The sequence below is a fragment of the Chiloscyllium punctatum genome, chromosome 27 (genome assembly GCF_047496795.1).
Source record: "Chiloscyllium punctatum isolate Juve2018m chromosome 27, sChiPun1.3, whole genome shotgun sequence".
Classification (NCBI taxonomy): domain Eukaryota; kingdom Metazoa; phylum Chordata; class Chondrichthyes; order Orectolobiformes; family Hemiscylliidae; genus Chiloscyllium; species Chiloscyllium punctatum.
This window is the reverse complement of record NC_092765.1, coordinates 19,265,748-19,284,455: the sequence shown is the minus strand read 5'-3', so window position 1 is coordinate 19,284,455 and position 18,708 is coordinate 19,265,748. Positions and strand designations below refer to the sequence as shown.

Genomic DNA, 18,708 nt, shown 5'->3' with positions numbered 1-18,708 from the left:
TAGATCAAGTCTTTGGTGTGTTGGTTTCTGTTCTTCTCAACAAAGGTCTAGATTTTAACAATAGGTGCCATCTCAGCTCAGACAATGCTTTAAGGTGTGAGGTCTGTCTGTGTCTCAACGTTGAGTTAGACTGGTTCTATTTCTAAAGTGGGATTTACAGAGTTTTACATGGATTCATGCAGTTTTTGAGCACAATAAAATGTAATTCTGCAAAAACAAATTTACCCTATAAACTTTTGTGTATGCGCATATAAGAGAGACAGAGTGCGTGTGTGGGTGTGAGTGCATGTGATAGAGTGTGTGTGTATATGTATGTGTGTGTAGGCTTGGTTAAGTGTGTGTGTGTATATGCGTGATGGGATATACACTTATGAGAGTGAGAGTGTGGGTGAGAGTGTGGGGGGTGCATATGTGTGTGTATAAGACACAGAGGAATTCATCAGCTGGATGAGACTCCAGGAATTCTTTCAAGATTTTGGCAGTGATCCCAATTAGTCCACCGATGAACCAGAACAGCCATCACTGGGATCTGTAGAAGAGTGACCAAAGAAGGGTCGACTTGGACCCCATAGGATGATTGCTGCCCTGGGCTTGACATGTATGCTCAAACTATCAGGAAATATGTGAATACCAGATTCATCTGCCACATCCATAAGGTAGAGCAGAACATCACCTGATCACAATGCAACGCCATCCATGCTCTCAAAACCAATCAGAAAATTGTCAAGGAGCAGTTATCGTCATTCAGAATAGATCAGATTACTGCAAGGAAGTGTACCGGCAACTGAACAACCTGAATCATTACAGGCAACTACCGGCTGATCTGACCAAAAAACACACTGTGAAGTAGAAATGTTGATTAGGACTTTTGATCCAGTCCTTCAGAGTTCCTTACGTGGTCTCATCTCACGTACTTCTCATGTAGGTGACTTCTACTGCCTTTTGAAGATACACAAAGCCAACACATTAGGACGCCCATCATATCAGGCAATGGGACTCTATGTGAGAACCTCTCTGGCTATGTCGAAGGCATCTTGAAATCCTTTATACAGGGGACCCATAGCTTCTTTCTCAACACTACAGATTTCTTACAGAAATTCAGCACCTACGGACCAGTTGAACCTGGAACCTTCCTCGTCACAATGGACGTTTCAGCACTCTACCCCAGCATCCCCCACAATGATTTCAGTACTCAACACCAACAACTGCTAATCTCCGAGCACCATGCTACAACTCATCCACTTCATTCTCGACCACAACATTTTCAACTTTGACAACCAGTTCTTGATCCAAACACACAGAATGGCCATGGGGTCCAAATTTGCCCTTCAATATACCAACATTTTCATGCATAAGTTTGAACAAGACTTCCTTTCTGCACAGGACCTCCAACCAACACTATACACCAGATATATTGATGCCATTTTCTTCCACTGGACCCATGGTGAGGAGTCACTGAAACAACTACAGAATGATATCAATGAGTTTCATCCCACCATTAGACTTACCATGGACTACTCCTTAGTATCTGTCTCATTCTTGGACACATGCATCTCCATCAAGGATGGGCATCTTAGCACCTCACTCTACTGCAAACCCACTTCTCTAGTTTCCACCCTAAACATATTAAAACAGCCATCCCTTACGGACAAGCCCTACGCATACACAGGATCGGTTCAGATGAGAAGAAACATGACGGACACCTGGAAGTGCTCAAGGATGCCCTCATAAGAACAGGGTACGATGCCCAACTCATTGATCACAAGTTCCGACATGCCACAGCAAGAAACCATAATGACCTCCTCAGGAGACAGACACGGGCTGCAACAGATAGGGAACCCTTAGTTGTCCAGATTCTCTCTCATACACAAGCTCTTTCTCTTATGCACACACATACACTCCCTTCACTCACAACCATGCACGCACCTTCTTACAGGCATATACCTTATCATACTCTCACACACACACTTAACCAAGCCTACACACACATATATACACACACACACACTCTATCACATGCACTCACACTCACATACACACACTCACTCACACACACTCACTCTGTCTCTCCTACACACACACATATAAGTTTATGCGGTGAATTTGTTTTTGTAGAATTACATTTTATTTTGCTCAAAAACTGCCTGAATCCATGTAAAACTCTGTAAATCCCACTTTAGAAACAGAACTAGTCTAACTCAACACTGGGACACAGACAGACCTCACACCTTAATGCATTATCTGAACTGAGATGGCACTTACTGTTAGAATAGCTAGACCTTTCTTGAGAATGTAATTTTAAAAAGTTCTGGGACTTATATATCAAAGAACAGAAACCAACGCATCCCATTCTAAAAGATGAAAGACTTGATCTAAAATTGTTTAATGTATCATCACATCTCCATGACACTGTACTCATTTGGCTATAAATTCTGTGTCTTATGATCTTATTCTCCACAGCCACCTGAGGCAGAAGCAGAGCTTTGAAAGCTAGTGCTTCCAAATAAATCAGTTGGACTATAACTTGGTGTTGTGTGATTTTTAACTTTGTCCATCCCAGGCCAACACCGGCACCTGCATGTCATATAATACTTAGACCATGAAGTTGTCATTTTCAATATTTTACTCAGCAGATTTTATTTATTAAATCCTATTTGGGGCTGCATTGCTTCATAAAGACCCCAGTCTACAGAATCAGTGCCAAATATTTTGATGGCTACAAATTGTACAAAAGATGTTATTATTTAATTATTTATTTCCCACAGTTCCTAAATATTCACAGGGTTTTCTGTTTTTAAGAATGTCCTTAGTTTCACAATGCAGAGGAAGATTCACTTACTCAAACGTTACACTCTTACAACCAGGTACAGAGCAGAGCAATCTCAGGCTGGGTGCATGGGCTGAGGGTCTGCCTGGGGAGCACTGCAAATGGGGAATGTTACAATTTTCAAAGGGGTAGTGGCACATTTTTGGCACATGGGTATTGAAGGGTGGGAAGGATAATGTGCTATAGGAAGTGTGTGACACTTGGGAGCATCCTGATGACCTTCTCCAATCCGAGACCTTCATTGTTCATTGATGTTACACTCAGGAGAACAATAATGGAGTTTGGGATTGATTGACTGACGGAAAAGGGATGCGGACATGAACCTATATTGGCTCTGCCGCTTTTCGGGGAAGTGAGACATAAGACCATCTATTGCCATTTTTTAAAAAATCCATTCATGCTTAAGTAGATTACCGCCTAACAACTTTATATTTTCACTCTTTTCTATAGGGAGAATGGTGAGAATGTCCAACTCCCTATCTGGTGGAGTGGATAAGACAGAGAACATTGATGCATGAAGCTTAATGTATACATGAGAGATGACGGAGTATATTGATAAGGCCAGATTGGGAAGAGGCTATTGGAATGGATGGTGGTTCATATTGAGCATTAATGCTAGCATAGATCAATTGAGCCAAATGGCTTGTTTTTGTGCTGTAGGTTTTAGGTGATATTTTGGGAGAATTAAGGAGGTTTTTTTTAATGGTGCAGCATGTTTAATCATATCCCTTGGAATTTGTTTGATTAACCTGAGGAATTGGGAAGGAAATTCCCAGAGATTTACTTTTCCTGAATTTTGCTCATGTTTTGTTTCTTAAGGAAGGTTAAAGTACAAGGTTTACTTGGCAGAGGGAGCATGTTTATACCTTTTCACATATAATTCAGTATTAAACAGAAAGGCAAATAGAATGTGCAGTGATTAAACTCCCTTCTGTGTCGTAAACATTTGAAAATAATGACTTATTTCGAAAGTTCTACTAATCTTCAGTAAGTTGAACTGGGCTGTAATATCCATCGATAGCAAATGTCTCATTTTCCCTTATTTAACTGCGTTGTAGCTGCTATCACACTCCTGGTTTAATGGACTGTTTTCACTATATATGGTGTATGGCTGATCCAAGATAGGATTTGATTCATCTGAAACAGAAAATAGATATAAAATTCAAGATAAATATGTTAAAACTATAAGGATTGCTCAGTGGATAGTACTTTACTCTTGTTGCAGAGGTTGTGGGCTCAACTCGTTCCTCATAAGCTTGTGCACAACATTCAAAGCTGACCCTTACAATGCAGTAATAAGGGAGTGTTGATTAATATGTTAAACCTCAGTGACACGTAGCTGATTCCTTTTCCTTTTGAACAGTGACTACACTTTGTAAGTATTTCATTAGGTGTGAAGTTCTTTGGGTCATCCAGAGGTGTGAAAGGTGCTATTTAATGCAAGTCTTTCTTTCCTTATGCTAGGAATTTGTACTGTGCAAGTGTTTAATGCTACCATCTGTGCAGCACTAATCCTCAGAGGCTGGATTGTTGTTGGTTCAATATCTTCTTTTTGCTAAATTAGCTCACCTCAGCTGGGGAATTGGCTAAAATTACACTGACAGAAAAATAAGCAAGAAGGAAAGACCATTTGTCTCATCAAGGCCAATTCCTGTGACATACAAACTCCCAATAATCATTTTGCTACCTCAGTTCTCCATTAGAATCTACAACATTGCCGAAAAAATTGTCTAGATTTTCTCTTTGAATATTCTATCTTTAGTGCTCATTAACAACTATCTGCCTCTCCAGTATTAAAACACTGCAATCAGGCCCCATCTCTCGAGTGTCCTAACCCTTGCATTGAACATCATCCCTTCAGTACCTTAACTGCCCATAGAAATCCTTTCTTCATTTATCCAGCTCTGATTAAAGCTTGTCGCATCAGTAACCCAATAAAACCATTCCTCCAGTATCTTACCTCTCCCCCCAACCCCATTCCTTCAATACTCTAACGCACCTCGCAAAACTCATTCCTCTTGGATCTTTTACCTCCCAATGAACCCTATTCTTCCAGTATCCTAACACTCCCATTGAATCCCATTCCTCCTGTACCCAAACCATCCCAACCCTACTCCTCCAGTAACTCTCCCAATGAAACTCATTCCTATTTGTTCTATTACTCTGATGTACTTATGTAAGGTATTATTTGTCCGGTTAGCAGGCAAAGCAATTTTTTTCACTGTGTCTCGGTACAAGTGACAACAATCAAATTAAATCAAATCCATGAGTCATTAATCTGTAGTATAGGGACCTGTAGACTAGGGAAATGTAAGATCCTGCGTCTAACCATAGCTTAGTCACTGTTTATTTTAATTGTTCATGAGATGTGGGCATCACTGGCTAGCCCGACATTTGTTGCTCACCCCTAATTGCTCAAGAGAAAGTAGTGGTGAGTTGCTTTCTTGAATCACGGCAGTCCATTCAGACCCAAATGAACCCATACGGCCGTTAGAAAAGGAGTTCAGGAGATTGACTGTGACAGTGCATGAATGGCAATATACAGGCGGTCCCCATGTTATGACTTCTTGAGTCCATTAACAAGTCAATTTGTAAACAACTCTAAACACAATGCAGGACAATATTAAGTCACCATTCGTAAGTACGGGAAATTTTCAGATATCAGATCTTTAACATTACACCCCGTATTGATCACATTAGTAAATCGGGGGCCCCCTGTAGTTCCAAGTTAGAATGGTGTGTGGCTTGGAAGGGAAGATGCAGGTGGTGGTTTTCCCATGTGCCCTTCTAGGTAGCAGAAGTCCCAGTTTGGAAAATTCTGTTGAGGGACCCTTGGTGAATTGCCACAGTGCATCTTGTAGATAATCTACTTTATACTGTTGCCACTGTGCATCAGTAGTGAAAGCAGAGGTGCTTGGAGAATGGATATGACCATGTCACATTTAGCTGCAATAGACCATTTAGTGGTGATGTTAAAAAGTAAAGGATAGTGGAAATATGGAACTGTCTGCCCAGAAGGTAAGAAGTGCTGTCATGGTGGCATAAATATGGACTATTCATTTTCTAATTCCATTGTCCTATTAATAGATGGGACTTTCATGGGTTGAAATTATTTTTTTAAAAAGGCAACAAAAACACAGGCTTTAAATGACCACAGCAATCAAATGTCCACACAGGTTGGCTAAGTTTCATGAAACCAATGTAGATTAAACAAGGGAGAGACGAGCTGAAATTAACATGTTTTTCTAAGAGCAATGGAACAAGCCAGCAAGCCCCTTGAGAAAGTGTTTAAAAAGGCCTCCATTTTCTAGTTTAATTCATACTCTTTGAAAATGCTCACATGGCACCTCACCTACAATTAATAAGCCTGAGAACATATCTTCCGCAACAGACAAGCTTCCAAGGAGTTGTTTTGACAGAGAGAGATGAAACTAAGGATGCAGCACTGAACAGAGGCTATTGATGCTTTCTTTCAGGAGGACAAAGCACCTTGATTGGAGATAAATATCAGGACACTGAGAACTCAAAGGATAACTACATCATTCATTATTATTGATGGTCCCAGATATTAATAGTCAACCATAGTGTCAATTTAAAACTTTAAACCTCAAACACTCCCTAAGGACTTCAAATTGTATATTATTTTACCTTCTCCTTTGTACTGGACCCTATTTCCTTTTAACTTTTCAACTGATGTGTGTGTGTGTGTGTGTGTGTGTGTCAACTATTGTTTTTCTTGTGGTTAGTACATAATAGCTTTTCCTTTCACTCAAGAAAGCTTTTTAATTGCCTCCTTATTGCTTACAGTAATTGGAGAATAGGTATACTCACATGCTAAAAAGAACATAAATCTTTGCTGCAACCAATTGGAAGATTGAAAATGGGTGACACGGGGGCACAGTGGTTAGCACTACTGCCTCACAGCGCCAGAGACCTGGGTTCAATTCCCGCCTCAGGCAACTGTCACAACTGTCTGTGTGGAGTTTGTACATTCTCCCTGTGTCTGTATGGTTTCCTCCGGGTGCTCTGGTTTCCTCCCACAGTCCAAAAATGTGCAGGTTAGATGAATTGGCCATGCTAAATTGCCCGTAGTGTTAGGTGAAGGGGTAAATGTAGGGGAATGGGTCTGGGTGCGTTGCTCTTCGGAAGGTCAGTGTGGATTTGTTGGGCCGAAGGACCTGTTTCCACACTGTGAGTAATCTAATCTAACCTAAAAAAAAGAGGGGAAACATTTTACCCCGCCTTATTCGGCCGTAATGAAATTAGGAGCTCAATGTCTGGAATAGTACTACTGACTATTAAAGAACTGGATTGAGGAAATTAAATTGTTCCTTCAAAGTCTATTTTAAATATATTTATAAAAAAATTTTCTTCAATCTGTAACACTGAAGTGTTGAGATGACCACATTTAATGTCAATGTTTTCATAGATCAGGATGAGATAACTTATGAAAAGTTCAACCTGGAAACAAGTTAACTTCCAGCATCCTAGAGGGTCCAGTAGTCAAAGTTTACTTGGAGAGTGAACCTATTAATGGTCTGGTAACAGAGGAGATAATCCCAAGTCCATTATGCTTTTGCATTAGCAAGCAGTAAAACTGCACTTCCTTTCACTCAAGAACATCTTTGTAATTGGCTCCATTTTGTTTCTGGTGAAAAAAATTAATTGCATTTTAATTGAGAATATGAAGTTAAAAGTTCATGTTGTAAAGAACTTAAAAAACTAAAGAACTGAGGATGCTGGGAATCAGAAACAAAATCAGAAATTGCTTGAAAAGCTCAACAGATCTGGCAGCATCTGTGGAGAGGTAAAAACAATGACTGCAGGTGCTGGAAACCAGAGTCTAGATTAGAATGGTGCTGGAAAAGCACAGCAGTTCAGGCAGCATCCGAGGAGCAGTAAAATCAATGTTTCGGGCAAAAGCCCTTCGTCAGGAATACAAGCAGAGAGTCTGAAGGGCAGAGAGAGAAAGTAGAGTTAGTAGACCAACAAGCAAGGTTGGAAAGAGGAGAACCAATTCAGCTCTCTTCACATTTTCTCGTGACTATGCTGGTGAGAAAATTGGAGCTTTAAAGGTGAAGATTAATAGATTTTTGGTGAGTAGAGGATGATAGGCAAACAAGTAATGGGATTATGACACAGATCAGCAGTGATCTAATGAAATGTGGAACAAATGTGAGGGGGACATGGTCTCCTGCTGGAGAAATGCACTGCACCCCAGCAGGAATCAACACCTTTAGAAGGGTAGGATGAAAATCAGAAGGATAAATACAGGAGTTAGTATTTTCAAATGGGTCTGATGGATGTTTAACATGCACCTTAATCACCATGTGTTCCTCACCTGTGGGAATGTCTCCAGAGCTCTCATTGGTTTGATCAGCCTTTGGTAAACACTTGCCACAGCAGAAACAACAACACAAACAGCAGCAACAGCAAGTGATGATCGTACAGAAATAGGCCAAAAACTGTAAGAGAAGCAAAGCTTTCAGTACACAATTGGGAAAAAAAACAACTGACTGACAATGAGACCAGACATTACAATCATCCTGCCTCTAAACCCAAGGACCAGAGTCCCAGTGATAAGGGCGTGAACTGCAAAGCCAGCATTGGATCAGATGTGTTCAAGTCCTCTTACTTAAAGCACTGCCAACAACTTCCATTTTGTATTCATTTCTTGACTTAAACTATCCAACAACTTTTGTCTGATCTCATTAAAGTTTGATCAACCCTTTGATGGAAACGAGTCCTATAACTTGCAACAAATCCTCGGCAAATTAACAGCTGCAGTATCGATGACATAGCATCATGTTGGCTCCCTATCTTATTTCAGGTGGTTCCAGGAGATTTTGACATTTTCAAATAGTTAGATAGAAGTGGTGGGAAAGAGCTGTATTGATTGGGTGTGAACGTTTGCAGGCAAAGTAAAATAGTCCAAAGTGATGAACAGATAACATCCTGACTAACGGTTCGACGGCCCTTAATATTTCAGTAACTGCCTTCTGCATAAAATTTGATGGACAGATGAATCAGGATGTACAATCAGTAAGTTTATTGGTAAGGGAATGAAAAAAGATTAAAGGAATGCTGAAACATAATGAAGTTAGAAAAGGACATACAAGATTGGGTGCCAGGGAAGAGAAATCAGAATTAATTTGAGGTCTGATCAACTTTGAACTTGAAACTGTTAATGTACATGGACTCTCCTGTGAATTTGCGAGGTTTAGCTGTACTTAATTAATGCCAAGAATAGTTATTACAATACAGTGTATAAACCTGTTCATATTGACCTGAAATGTTACAAATACTGTTATTTTAGATTAGATTAGATTAGATTCCCTAGTGTGGAAACAGGATGTTCGGCCCAACACGTCCACAACAACCCTCCGAAGAGTAACCCACCCAGACCTACTAACACTATGGGCAATTTACCAGACCTGCACATCTTTGGACTGTGGGAGGAAACCCACGCAGACATGGGGAGAATGTTCAAACTCTACACAGACAGTCGCCCAAGGCAGAAATCGAACCTGGGTCTCTGGTGCTGTGAGGCTGTAGTGCTAACCACTAAGCCACTCATTTTGAAGACTAATTTGCAAAGGAAGACCCATCCCTATACAGAGTCTGAGAATAATATTGCCTGGAAAGAGGCCATTTAACTCATATTGCATCCAATTAGCCACACTGCCCTTCCCTTTCCCACAATCCCGAAAAAATTCCATTCCAAATATTTATCCAATTCCCTTTTGAAAGTTATTACTAAATTTGCTCCTACCATAGTCAACTTAGAAATATAAACAAAAAGTGCATCAAAAGCCATGATTTATTTCTAAAATATTTTCATCTAATTTTTGTGTTATAAAGTTGTTAGTTATTTAAGTTTTCATTTAACTTTTATCAGCTACAAGGAAAATATCAGGCAATTCTCCAGCAGATCTGCTGTAGCTCTGGTGGAACCAGAAGGGCTGACATTTATATAATAGGACAACAAGATCTTGATCAATTGGACCAATAGGCTGGGGACTGGTAGGTAGTGTTTAATTTGGATAAGTGTGAGATGTTGCATTTTGGTAAGACAATCAAGGGCAGAGCTTACACAGTTAATAGTAGGGCCCTGGGTGGTGTTGTTGAACTGAGAGACATAGGGGTTCAAGTATTCAAGTTCATTGAAAATTGCAACACAGGTAGACAGGGTGGTAAAGAAGACATTTGGCATGCTTGCCTTCATTGCTCAGACCATTAAGTACAGGAGTTGGAATATAATGTTTCAGTTGTACAGGACATTGTGAGGCCACTTTTGAAATACTGTGTACAGTTTTGGTTCCCCTGGTATAGGAAGAACATTATTAAATTGGAGATCCATAGAAAGGATTTAAAAGGATGTTATGAGACTGGGAGGTTTCAATTATAAGGATGAGGGTGGAATGGTGGCTCAGTGGTTAGCACTACTGTCTCACAGCATTAGGGACCTGGGTTTGATTCCACCTTTGGCTGACTGTCTGTGTGGAGATTGCATATTCTTCCCGTGTCTGCGTGGGCTTCCTTCAGGTGCTCCAGTATCCTCCCACAGTCCAAAGATGTGCAGTTACGTGGATTGGCCATGTTAAATTGCCTTGTTGTGATTAGCTATGTGTAGGTTGGGTCGGTTAACCATAGAAAATGCAGGGTTACAGGGACAGGGTAGGGGGTTGGGTTTGGGTGGGATGATCTTCAGAGGGTTGGTTCAGACTCGAGGGGCCAAATGGCCTGTTTCCATACTGTAGGCATTCTAATGATAGGCTGGGACTTTTTTGACTGGAACATAGGAGGTTGAGGGGTGAGCTTTCATAACTTAACAAAATCTTGAGGGGCCTAGATAAAGTGAATAGCAAATGTCCTTTCTGTTGAGTTGGGAAGTTCAAACTAGAGGGCACTTTAGGTGAGAGGAGGTGAATTTAAAAGGGACCTCAGGGGCAACATTTTCACACAGTGAGTGGTTCATACGTGAAATGAACTGCCAGAGGAAGTGGTAGATGCAGCTGTGGTTACATCATTGAAAAAACATTTAGACAGGTACGTGAATAGGAAATGTTTAGAGGGATATGTGCCAAATGCCAGCAAATAGGATGGGTTTAGTTTGCGAAACTTGGATGGCATGGATGAGTTTGACCAAAGGGTCTGTTTCCGTGCTGTATGACTCTATGACTCTATTCCCTCAGCATTGCATAAGAAGTCAGTCTGGATTCCCTATTATCTGAAGGTGGATGTGCTATCATGGAGCCAAGGTTCCATGAAACCTAAGTGAGGGACAAAGAGTGTGTAGGATAGAGGATTTAAGGTTGAAAATAAACAGAAGAAGGCTTAGAGATTATTCCACCAATACTACGGGGAGGACAGGATTGTGTTAGGCTGTGATCATACATGTTTGAATAAACTATCAATCCACATATAGAATACAGCAACTTGACTAAGGTGCTGGAAAGCATCCAGTGACCATGGATTGGTAACTAATTCAGGAAAGAGAAGGGGAGGGGAGAGACACAATTGGGAACATGATTGTCATTCATCTCATGTGAAAGCACAGCATTGTGGCCAAAACAAACATAGCCATGGTCTGAGGTATCAACCGGTAGGAATTCAAGTTGAATCTCCCGGACACAGAAAGCAAAATGTGTGAGGAAAAAATGTATGTGGAGGAACGTTATCATAAAATGGTGTATTACTTTAATTTGTTTTGAACACTCTTATTCAATCCTTACAAAAATATCTTGGAGATTTTGGATAGGAGAGATTGCATAGGCTGCCAGTCGAGAATCATCAGATCATCAAAATTGAATGGGAAGGTTGAGCAAAGGTGGGATTGATATGTCATGGGACCAGTAATGCAAGTGTAAGGGGGGAGTAATGGAAGTGTGAGGGTAGAGTAACACAGCTCACCTTTATGCAGCAGTTATTCTTTGAGGCGAGGATGTTTTCCCCATCCTCCCCAAGCATTGAGGCCATTTGCAGCCCGACTGAGCCATATGAGTCATAGATACGCTTCTTCTTTTCATCAGAGAGTATGGTATTGGCTCTGTTTATTTCTTTGAACAGTTCAGCAGCCGTAGGGTCATCCAGATTTTTATCTGGGTGATATCTTAGTGCCAGCTTTCTACATTACAATCAGACACAGAATCAATAGCAATCGAAAACAACTGACAGAGGCAGCAATTATCCTTCTTAAAATATTCTTTTTGGAAATAGTTCTTCTGGATGGCCTCCCATCTTTCTCCCTCCATAAATCTGAACTCGTAAAAACCCTGCTGCTCTAATTCACCTGAATTTATAACAAGCCTCATCACTCAACACCCGCTACTTCCTGATCTACATTGGTTCGCTGTCTGTCTATACCACAATTTAAATATTCTGCATCTTTCTCTTCAAATCTCTCCATAGCTTCATCCACTTCCTTCCTTTGTAACTTGCTATAAATTCTGTGTCTTATGATTCTGCTCCACAACCACCTGCTGAAGGAGCAGCGCTCTGAAAGCTAGTGCTCCCAAATAAAACCTGTTGGACTATAACCTTGTGTTGTACAATTTTTACTTTTATAATATTCCAAGATTTCTGCACACCTCCAATTCTGGGCTCATGTGCATCACTGCTCTACTATTCTTTCAGCTGCCTCGAACCTAAGCTCTGAAATCTCCTCCATAAACCTTGTGGCCTCTTTACCTCTCTTTCCTTCTGTAAGATGCTCCTTAACAGCTAATTTCTTGACAAGTTTTTTGATCACTTGTCTTAACATGTCTTTACATGACTGTCAAAATTTGTTTGATAAGCGCTGCTGTGAAGTGCCTTACGATGTTTAACAATGTTAAAGGGGTCTTATAAATGCAGGTTGTTGTTAATTTCAATTAGCTGGTGAATCTGCCATGCAGCGTAGGCTAGAATCACAGAGATATTCAGCTCATCCCAGATACTCAGCTTGTAATTAATGAATAAATGGTTTACCAAGTCACCCAATAGTGAAACTATCAGTGTCTAATTTAACAAGACTAATCTCATAAAACTCATAAGGTGCACATTCTACCCACTTATCTGTGTGCCTCAGCCAATATTGAAATTCCAAAGAAGAAAATAGAAGTTTTTGATATGTGGATGCTAAGATTTATGCTAAAAATTACACACAAGAATAAATGATAAGGTAATTGAAATTGTAAGAGCAAGAAGACGCAAGACGTTCAAAACAAGTCATATTGTCAGGATTTCAGCCACGTCCTACCAAGGTCTCTTTGAGAGGTCAAAGTAGAGGGCTTCAGAAAGAGGGGTCAGTCTAAATATCATTGAGTGTCATGGACTGGTTGCAATGAATGTGTGAACATGGCACAGGCCAGGTGAGTGTGGCACACCATGGTAACAGATCTGTTGGCAGGAGTAGATACAAATAGTAGCAAGAAAATGATGACTGGCACAAACTGAACCAAAGGATCCAGTAGGCACAATATCAAAATTAGACCTGGACCCTTTGAGAGGGTGAAAGCAGGGACTGGAGTTTACACTTTTCAGTGGGATGTTGGATATGAGTATCAAAGAGAATGGGGCAATGCCGGAAAATGGAGGGAAGACACAGATCAATTATGATACAATTTAAAGACAGAACAGGCTCAAGGACCTTAAAAGCCAAATTTCATTGCCGTGTCTCTACCTGTATGCTGCTTTAACCTCTTCTGGCGTAGATTTTCTTGGCAAATGTAGAATCCTGTAGAGAGTTTCGCCACTTGTTGAATTTGCTCGCTCACGTCTGTTGGCCATTATAGCTTCTTTTAGAAAGTGAAGACAATGAGATGGTTAACAGTTGGTTGTCAAAGTCCCAACCATCTGAAGGACTTCTGTGAAGGGTGATGCACGTGTCACAATTGCTGCTGTCTGCCTGCATGAAATTCCTAATGAAGGGCTTTTGCCCGAAACGTCGATTTTCCTGCTCCTCGGATGTTCAGTTCAGTTTCCTGAACTGCTGTGCTTTTCCAGCACCACTCTAATCTAGAAAAGATTGTGGTTGTTGAATCCAACCTAAGGGCAATAGCACCAGTGCAGCAGCAATTACGATCACTGCCATGAAACTTCCTTCTACATCTTTCCAGTGAAAATCCTCCTTTTTACTGGCAGAATGGTCCCTGGCTGTTTCTTTCTTAGTGACACTCCCACTCATCACTTTGCTGCTTCTGTAGCTGCTGCTATTCTCTGCTCCTCAGAAAATATCTTGTCTAATTAAATATGTAAAGTTTTGTATGGGCTAAATTTAAGTTCTCCTACAAAGGCAGCCCTGAATCACATTAGATTAGATTCCCTACAGTGTGGAATCAGGCCCTTCGGCCCAATAAGTCCACACTGATCCTCCAAAGAGCAACCCACCCCCCTCTGACTAATGCATCTAACTACGGGCAATTTAGCATGGCCAATTCACCTGGCCTGCACATCTTTGGACTGTGGAAGGAAACCCATGCAGACATGGGGAGAATGTGCAAACTCCACAGAGACAGTCACCCGAGGATGGAATTGAACCTAGGACCCTGGTTTTGTGAGGTAGCAGTGCTAACCACTGAGCCACTGTGCCACCCTTTTGGGATTTCTCATACAAAGACAGTCCTGAATCACATTGATCTAGGCTTTGCTCCTGAAGAAAGTTTACACCCAAGGCATTGACTTCTCCAATGCCTGATGCTGCCTAGCTTGCTGTGTTCTTCTAGCCTCCTGCCTGTTTACTTCAGAACATATCATCATCCATTCTCCAGTCCCCATAATTTCCCAAATAAAAACAAAAAATTCTGAAAATTCTCAGTCGGTCAGGAAGCAGAGAGAAACAGTTAGTATTTTAAATAGATGACCTTTTCTCTCCATTCTCTAGCTTCCCTCTCCTCTAATTCCCCAGTCTCACTCACTCCCACATTCCTTTCTGCGAGTCCTCATCTTCAGCATCCTCTGCACGTTTAATGTAGCTATAAGTTGCAAAAGGTGCAGAAAGGATAGACCAACTCTTTATTGCCTGTTTCATAATATCAAACAAACTCAAAATTACTCCTTGACGGTCTAAAATTGTTTTAGAAGTTACTTAGAATCATAGAGTCATAGAGATATACAGCACGGAAACAGTCCCTTTGGTCCAACCAGATATCCTAAATAAATCTCGTCCCATTCGCCAGCACTTGGCCTATATTCCTCTGAGCCCTTCCTATTCATATACCCATCCAGATGTCTTTTAAATGTTGTAATTTTACTAGCCTTCACTATATCCTCTGGCAGCTCCTTCCATATACGTACCACACTCTGTGTGAAAAAGTTGCACCTTAGGTCCCTTTTAAATGTTTCTCCTCTCACTTTAAACCACCCTCTATTTCTGGACTCCCTCGCCCTGGGGAAAAGACCCTGTCTATTTACCCAATCCATGCCCCTCATGATATAATAAACCTCCATAAGGTCACCCCTCAGCCTCCAATGCTCCAGGGAAAATTGCACCAGTCTATTCAGCCTCTCCTATAGCTCAAACCCTCCAACCCTGGCAAATCCTCGTAAATCTTTTCTAAACTCTTTCATGTTTCACAACATCCGTCATATAGCAGGGAGACTAGAATTGCACATTGTATTTCAATACTGGCCTAACCAATATCTCGTCGAGCTGCAACATGACCTCCCAACTCCAATACTCAGAGCACTGACCAATACAAGTAAGCATACCAAATGCCTTCTTCACTATCCTATCTATGTGCGACTCTACTTTCAAGGAACTATGAACCTGTATTCCAAGGTCTGTTTGTTCAGCAACACTCCCCAGGACCTTACCATTAAGTGTATAAGTCCTGCTCTGATTTGCCCTTTCCAAAATGCAGCACCTCACATTTATCTAAATTAAACTCCATCTGCCACTCATTGGTCCATTGGCCCACCTGATCAAGATCCCATTGTAATCTGAGGTAATCTTCACTGTCCACTCCACCTCCAATTTTGGTGTCATCTGCAAACTTACTCACCATACCTCCTGTGTTCTCATTCAAATCATTTATATAAATAATGAAAAACAGTGGACCCAGCACTGTTCTTTGTGCCACTCCGCTGGTCACAGGCCTCCAATTTGAAAGGCAATCCTCCACCACTACCCTCAGTCTTCGACCTTTGAGCCAGTTCTGTATCTAAATAGCTAGTTCTCCCTGTATTCCGTGTGATCTAACCTTGCTAACCAGTCTACCATGAGAAACCTTGTCGAACGCCTTACTAAACTCCATATAGATCAAGTCTAATGCTCTGCCCTCATCAATCCTCTTTACTACTTCTTCAAAAAACTCAATCAAGTTTGTGAGACATGATATCCCACTCACAAAGCCATGCTGACAGTCGCTAATCAGTCCTTGCCTTTCCTAATACATGCAAATCCTATCCCTCAGGATTCCCTCCAACAACTTGCCCATCACTGATGTCAGACTCACCAGTCTATAGTTCCCTGCCTTTTTCTTACCACCTTTCTGAAATAGTGGCACCATGTTAGCCAACCTCCAGTCTTCCAGCACTTTACCTGTGGCTATTGATGATACAAATATCTCAGCAAGGTGCTCAGTAATCACTTCTTTAGCTTTCCACAGAATTCTTGTGGACACCTGATTAGGTCGCAGGGATTTATCCACCTTTATGGTTGTAAAATCACTTGTTCAAATTTTCAAAATCCTTCACATTAATCATTTATCATTAATCAATCTTTGTATACATATTGCAGATACTTAAACATTTGAATAAATAGGCTATAGTCCTTTATAAAAGCTTTAGATGCTTTTGTAGTATTTCCAGTTTTCTACTTAAATTATGAAAAATATGATAAAATAATTTTCCAGGATTTAGGACATAATCCAGACTGAACCTCCTATGCTAATACTGAGGGAATACCCTATTAAAAATGCTGCCTTTTAGATTAGATGTTATCTAAGGCCTCATCTTCCCTCCCAGGTAGAAGGGAAAGATTCCATTGTGCTATTTTGAATAGCAATGTTCTCCTGGCCAGTACATATCCCTAAATCAACATCAGCTAAGATAAATCATACCATTATCACTTTGCAGTTTCTGTGAGCTTGCTGTACACAAAATGGCTGCTGCTTTTTCTACATTTTGACAATGACTACACTTCAAAAACTACATTATGGGTATAAAGTGCTTTGAGAAGTTTCATGTTATGAATGATGCTGTATAATGCATTTTATATTTCTGCCTATAAACTATTGGGCCAGAATCTCCTACACAGCGCAGCAATGGTGATTATCAATGATTGAAGTGGAGATTTCTAACAGTATCCCAAGTGGTGCATTTCCAGGTGGTGAGTATAATTGAACCTGATCCTATTCCCTTGGACTGGCAATTGAAAGCAAACAGGGTATTTTTTTCTGAAGTCTTTTCTATGCTCTCTGCTGGAAGACTTGGAGATGCTGGTGTTGGACTGGGGTGTACAAAGGTAAAAATCACACAACACCAGGTTGTAGTCCAACTGGTTTAATTGTAAGCATACTAGCTTTCGGAGCGACGCTCCTTCATCAGGTGATAGTGGAGGGCTCAATCCTAACACAGAATTTATAGCAAAAATTTACATAAAAATGTAAATTTTTGCTACAAATTCTGTGTTAGGATTGAGCCCTCCACTATCACCTGATGAAGGAGCATTGTTCCGAAAGCTAGTGTGCTTCCAATTAAACCTGTTGGACTATAACATGGTGTTGTGTGATTTTTAACTCTGCTGGAAGGTGTGTGTGATTGCAAGAACATTCAGAGACCACAGTCTCCGTCCAAACACGCACTATAAACACTCACCATCCTGAGCCACACTTGAAAAACACCAACAAGGGTTGGACACACCTGTTGAACTTGGCCCATGAGAGAGATGATCTGGGGATGGGGGGATGGGGCGCAGCACCAAAAACAGAAGTCATCCTTAGCCAGCATAGGGAGGAGGCAACGATAACGGCAGTTGATACAGAACTACTGGTAAGATGTCCATCCTGTCATACCACATCCAGTGCACTGTAGTGCAATCCTTGCCAATTTCACCTAAATGGGTTGTATAGTTTATAATTTCTAACATTTAAATGCTGATGTTAAAAATCATCTTAACTAAACAGTGATCAGTATTTTTTCCGATGCAGGTTTATGGTGTGGAAACATGAACTGTTAAGGTTTTATCCCATTCCTCTGCTTTCTCTCTCCTGTCCTTCCTCTCCCAAACCTCTTCCACTGCATTTCCACATTCTGTTTCTACACATAATTCCCTTAAATGCTCCACAGCTGTCTCACTCAGCTCCGCTGGTGGTGTTCCTCTATCCTACTGCATCTCCATTTGCATACACCCTTTTTCCTCCACTCTTACCCTCTCCCTTCCTTCCTGACCATGCCCCTCATTCTTCTCCACTCTTCCAGTCCGCCACTCCCTTTGTTCCTCTTTCCTTCTGCTTCCTTGCTCTCTCTCTCTCTCCTTCTCTCTGCAATATCTCTTCTTTTCCACTGTACTCTTCTATCTCCGGTCACTTACCCACCTTTGCCCTCTCTCCCTTGCTCCAGAAGTATCCCTTCATTGTCTAAATTTTCTAAATTGTAAGGTTCATGCCTTATCTGTTAATTTCGCAACAAACACAGGCTGATGGCCCACAAAGCAGCTGCAGCTCAGTGCACCTGCACAGGAGGAGTAGCTGAGAGTTCTCATTGGGGTTGTTCTGAATTTTCAGAGTTGTTTCCTTACCTCAGTCTTTGGATCCAATATCTGCAGGTAATAATTCCACTGGCAAGAGTATGACTTGGCAAGAAACCTTGTGCAAATACTTCCTGAAATCTGCTATTGAAGGTCTGTTCTGTACATGTAACAAGTCTTGTGATCAGTAACAAATCAAAAGAGAATCTGC

General features: G+C 41.0%; 1 protein-coding gene across 3 annotated transcripts; it reads right to left on the bottom strand.

Moving 5' to 3' along the window:
* Positions 1-2,605: 2,605 nt before the first annotated feature.
* Positions 2,606-18,674, bottom strand: LOC140453287 (dnaJ homolog subfamily C member 5-like). Of its 3 annotated transcripts, none has more exons than XM_072547848.1 (5): positions 18,549-18,674; positions 13,491-13,605; positions 11,741-11,954; positions 8,169-8,292; positions 2,606-3,964 (listed from the first exon to the last, which is right to left on the bottom strand). In XM_072547848.1, the coding sequence occupies exons 2-5, from the start codon at positions 13,595-13,597 to the stop codon at positions 3,867-3,869; spliced, it is 543 nt and encodes a 180-aa protein (XP_072403949.1). In that variant the 5' UTR covers positions 13,598-13,605; positions 18,549-18,674; the 3' UTR covers positions 2,606-3,866. The 3 variants fall into 3 exon arrangements, with proteins under 3 accessions (XP_072403949.1, XP_072403950.1, XP_072403951.1); XM_072547849.1 differs by having other exon boundaries at positions 13,491-13,602; XM_072547850.1 differs by lacking the exon at positions 18,549-18,674 and adding an exon at positions 17,627-17,650 and having other exon boundaries at positions 13,491-13,602.
* Positions 18,675-18,708: the final 34 nt, after the last annotated feature.

What these genes read in the sequence shown, in the direction of transcription:
- LOC140453287 (XM_072547848.1), bottom strand. Translation starts at nt 13,597, where the DNA reads ATGGCCAACAGACGTGAGCGAGCAAATTCAACAAGTGGCGAAACTCTC. An exon ending in AGAATAACTGCTGCATAAAG is followed by an intron (nt 8,293 to 11,740) that starts GTGAGCTGTGTT and finishes CTTCTCTTACAG; the next exon opens with TTTTTGGCCTATTTCTGTAC. An exon ending in CTCTGGAGACATTCCCACAG is followed by an intron (nt 3,965 to 8,168) that starts GTGAGGAACACA and finishes TTTCTGTTTCAG; the next exon opens with ATGAATCAAATCCTATCTTG.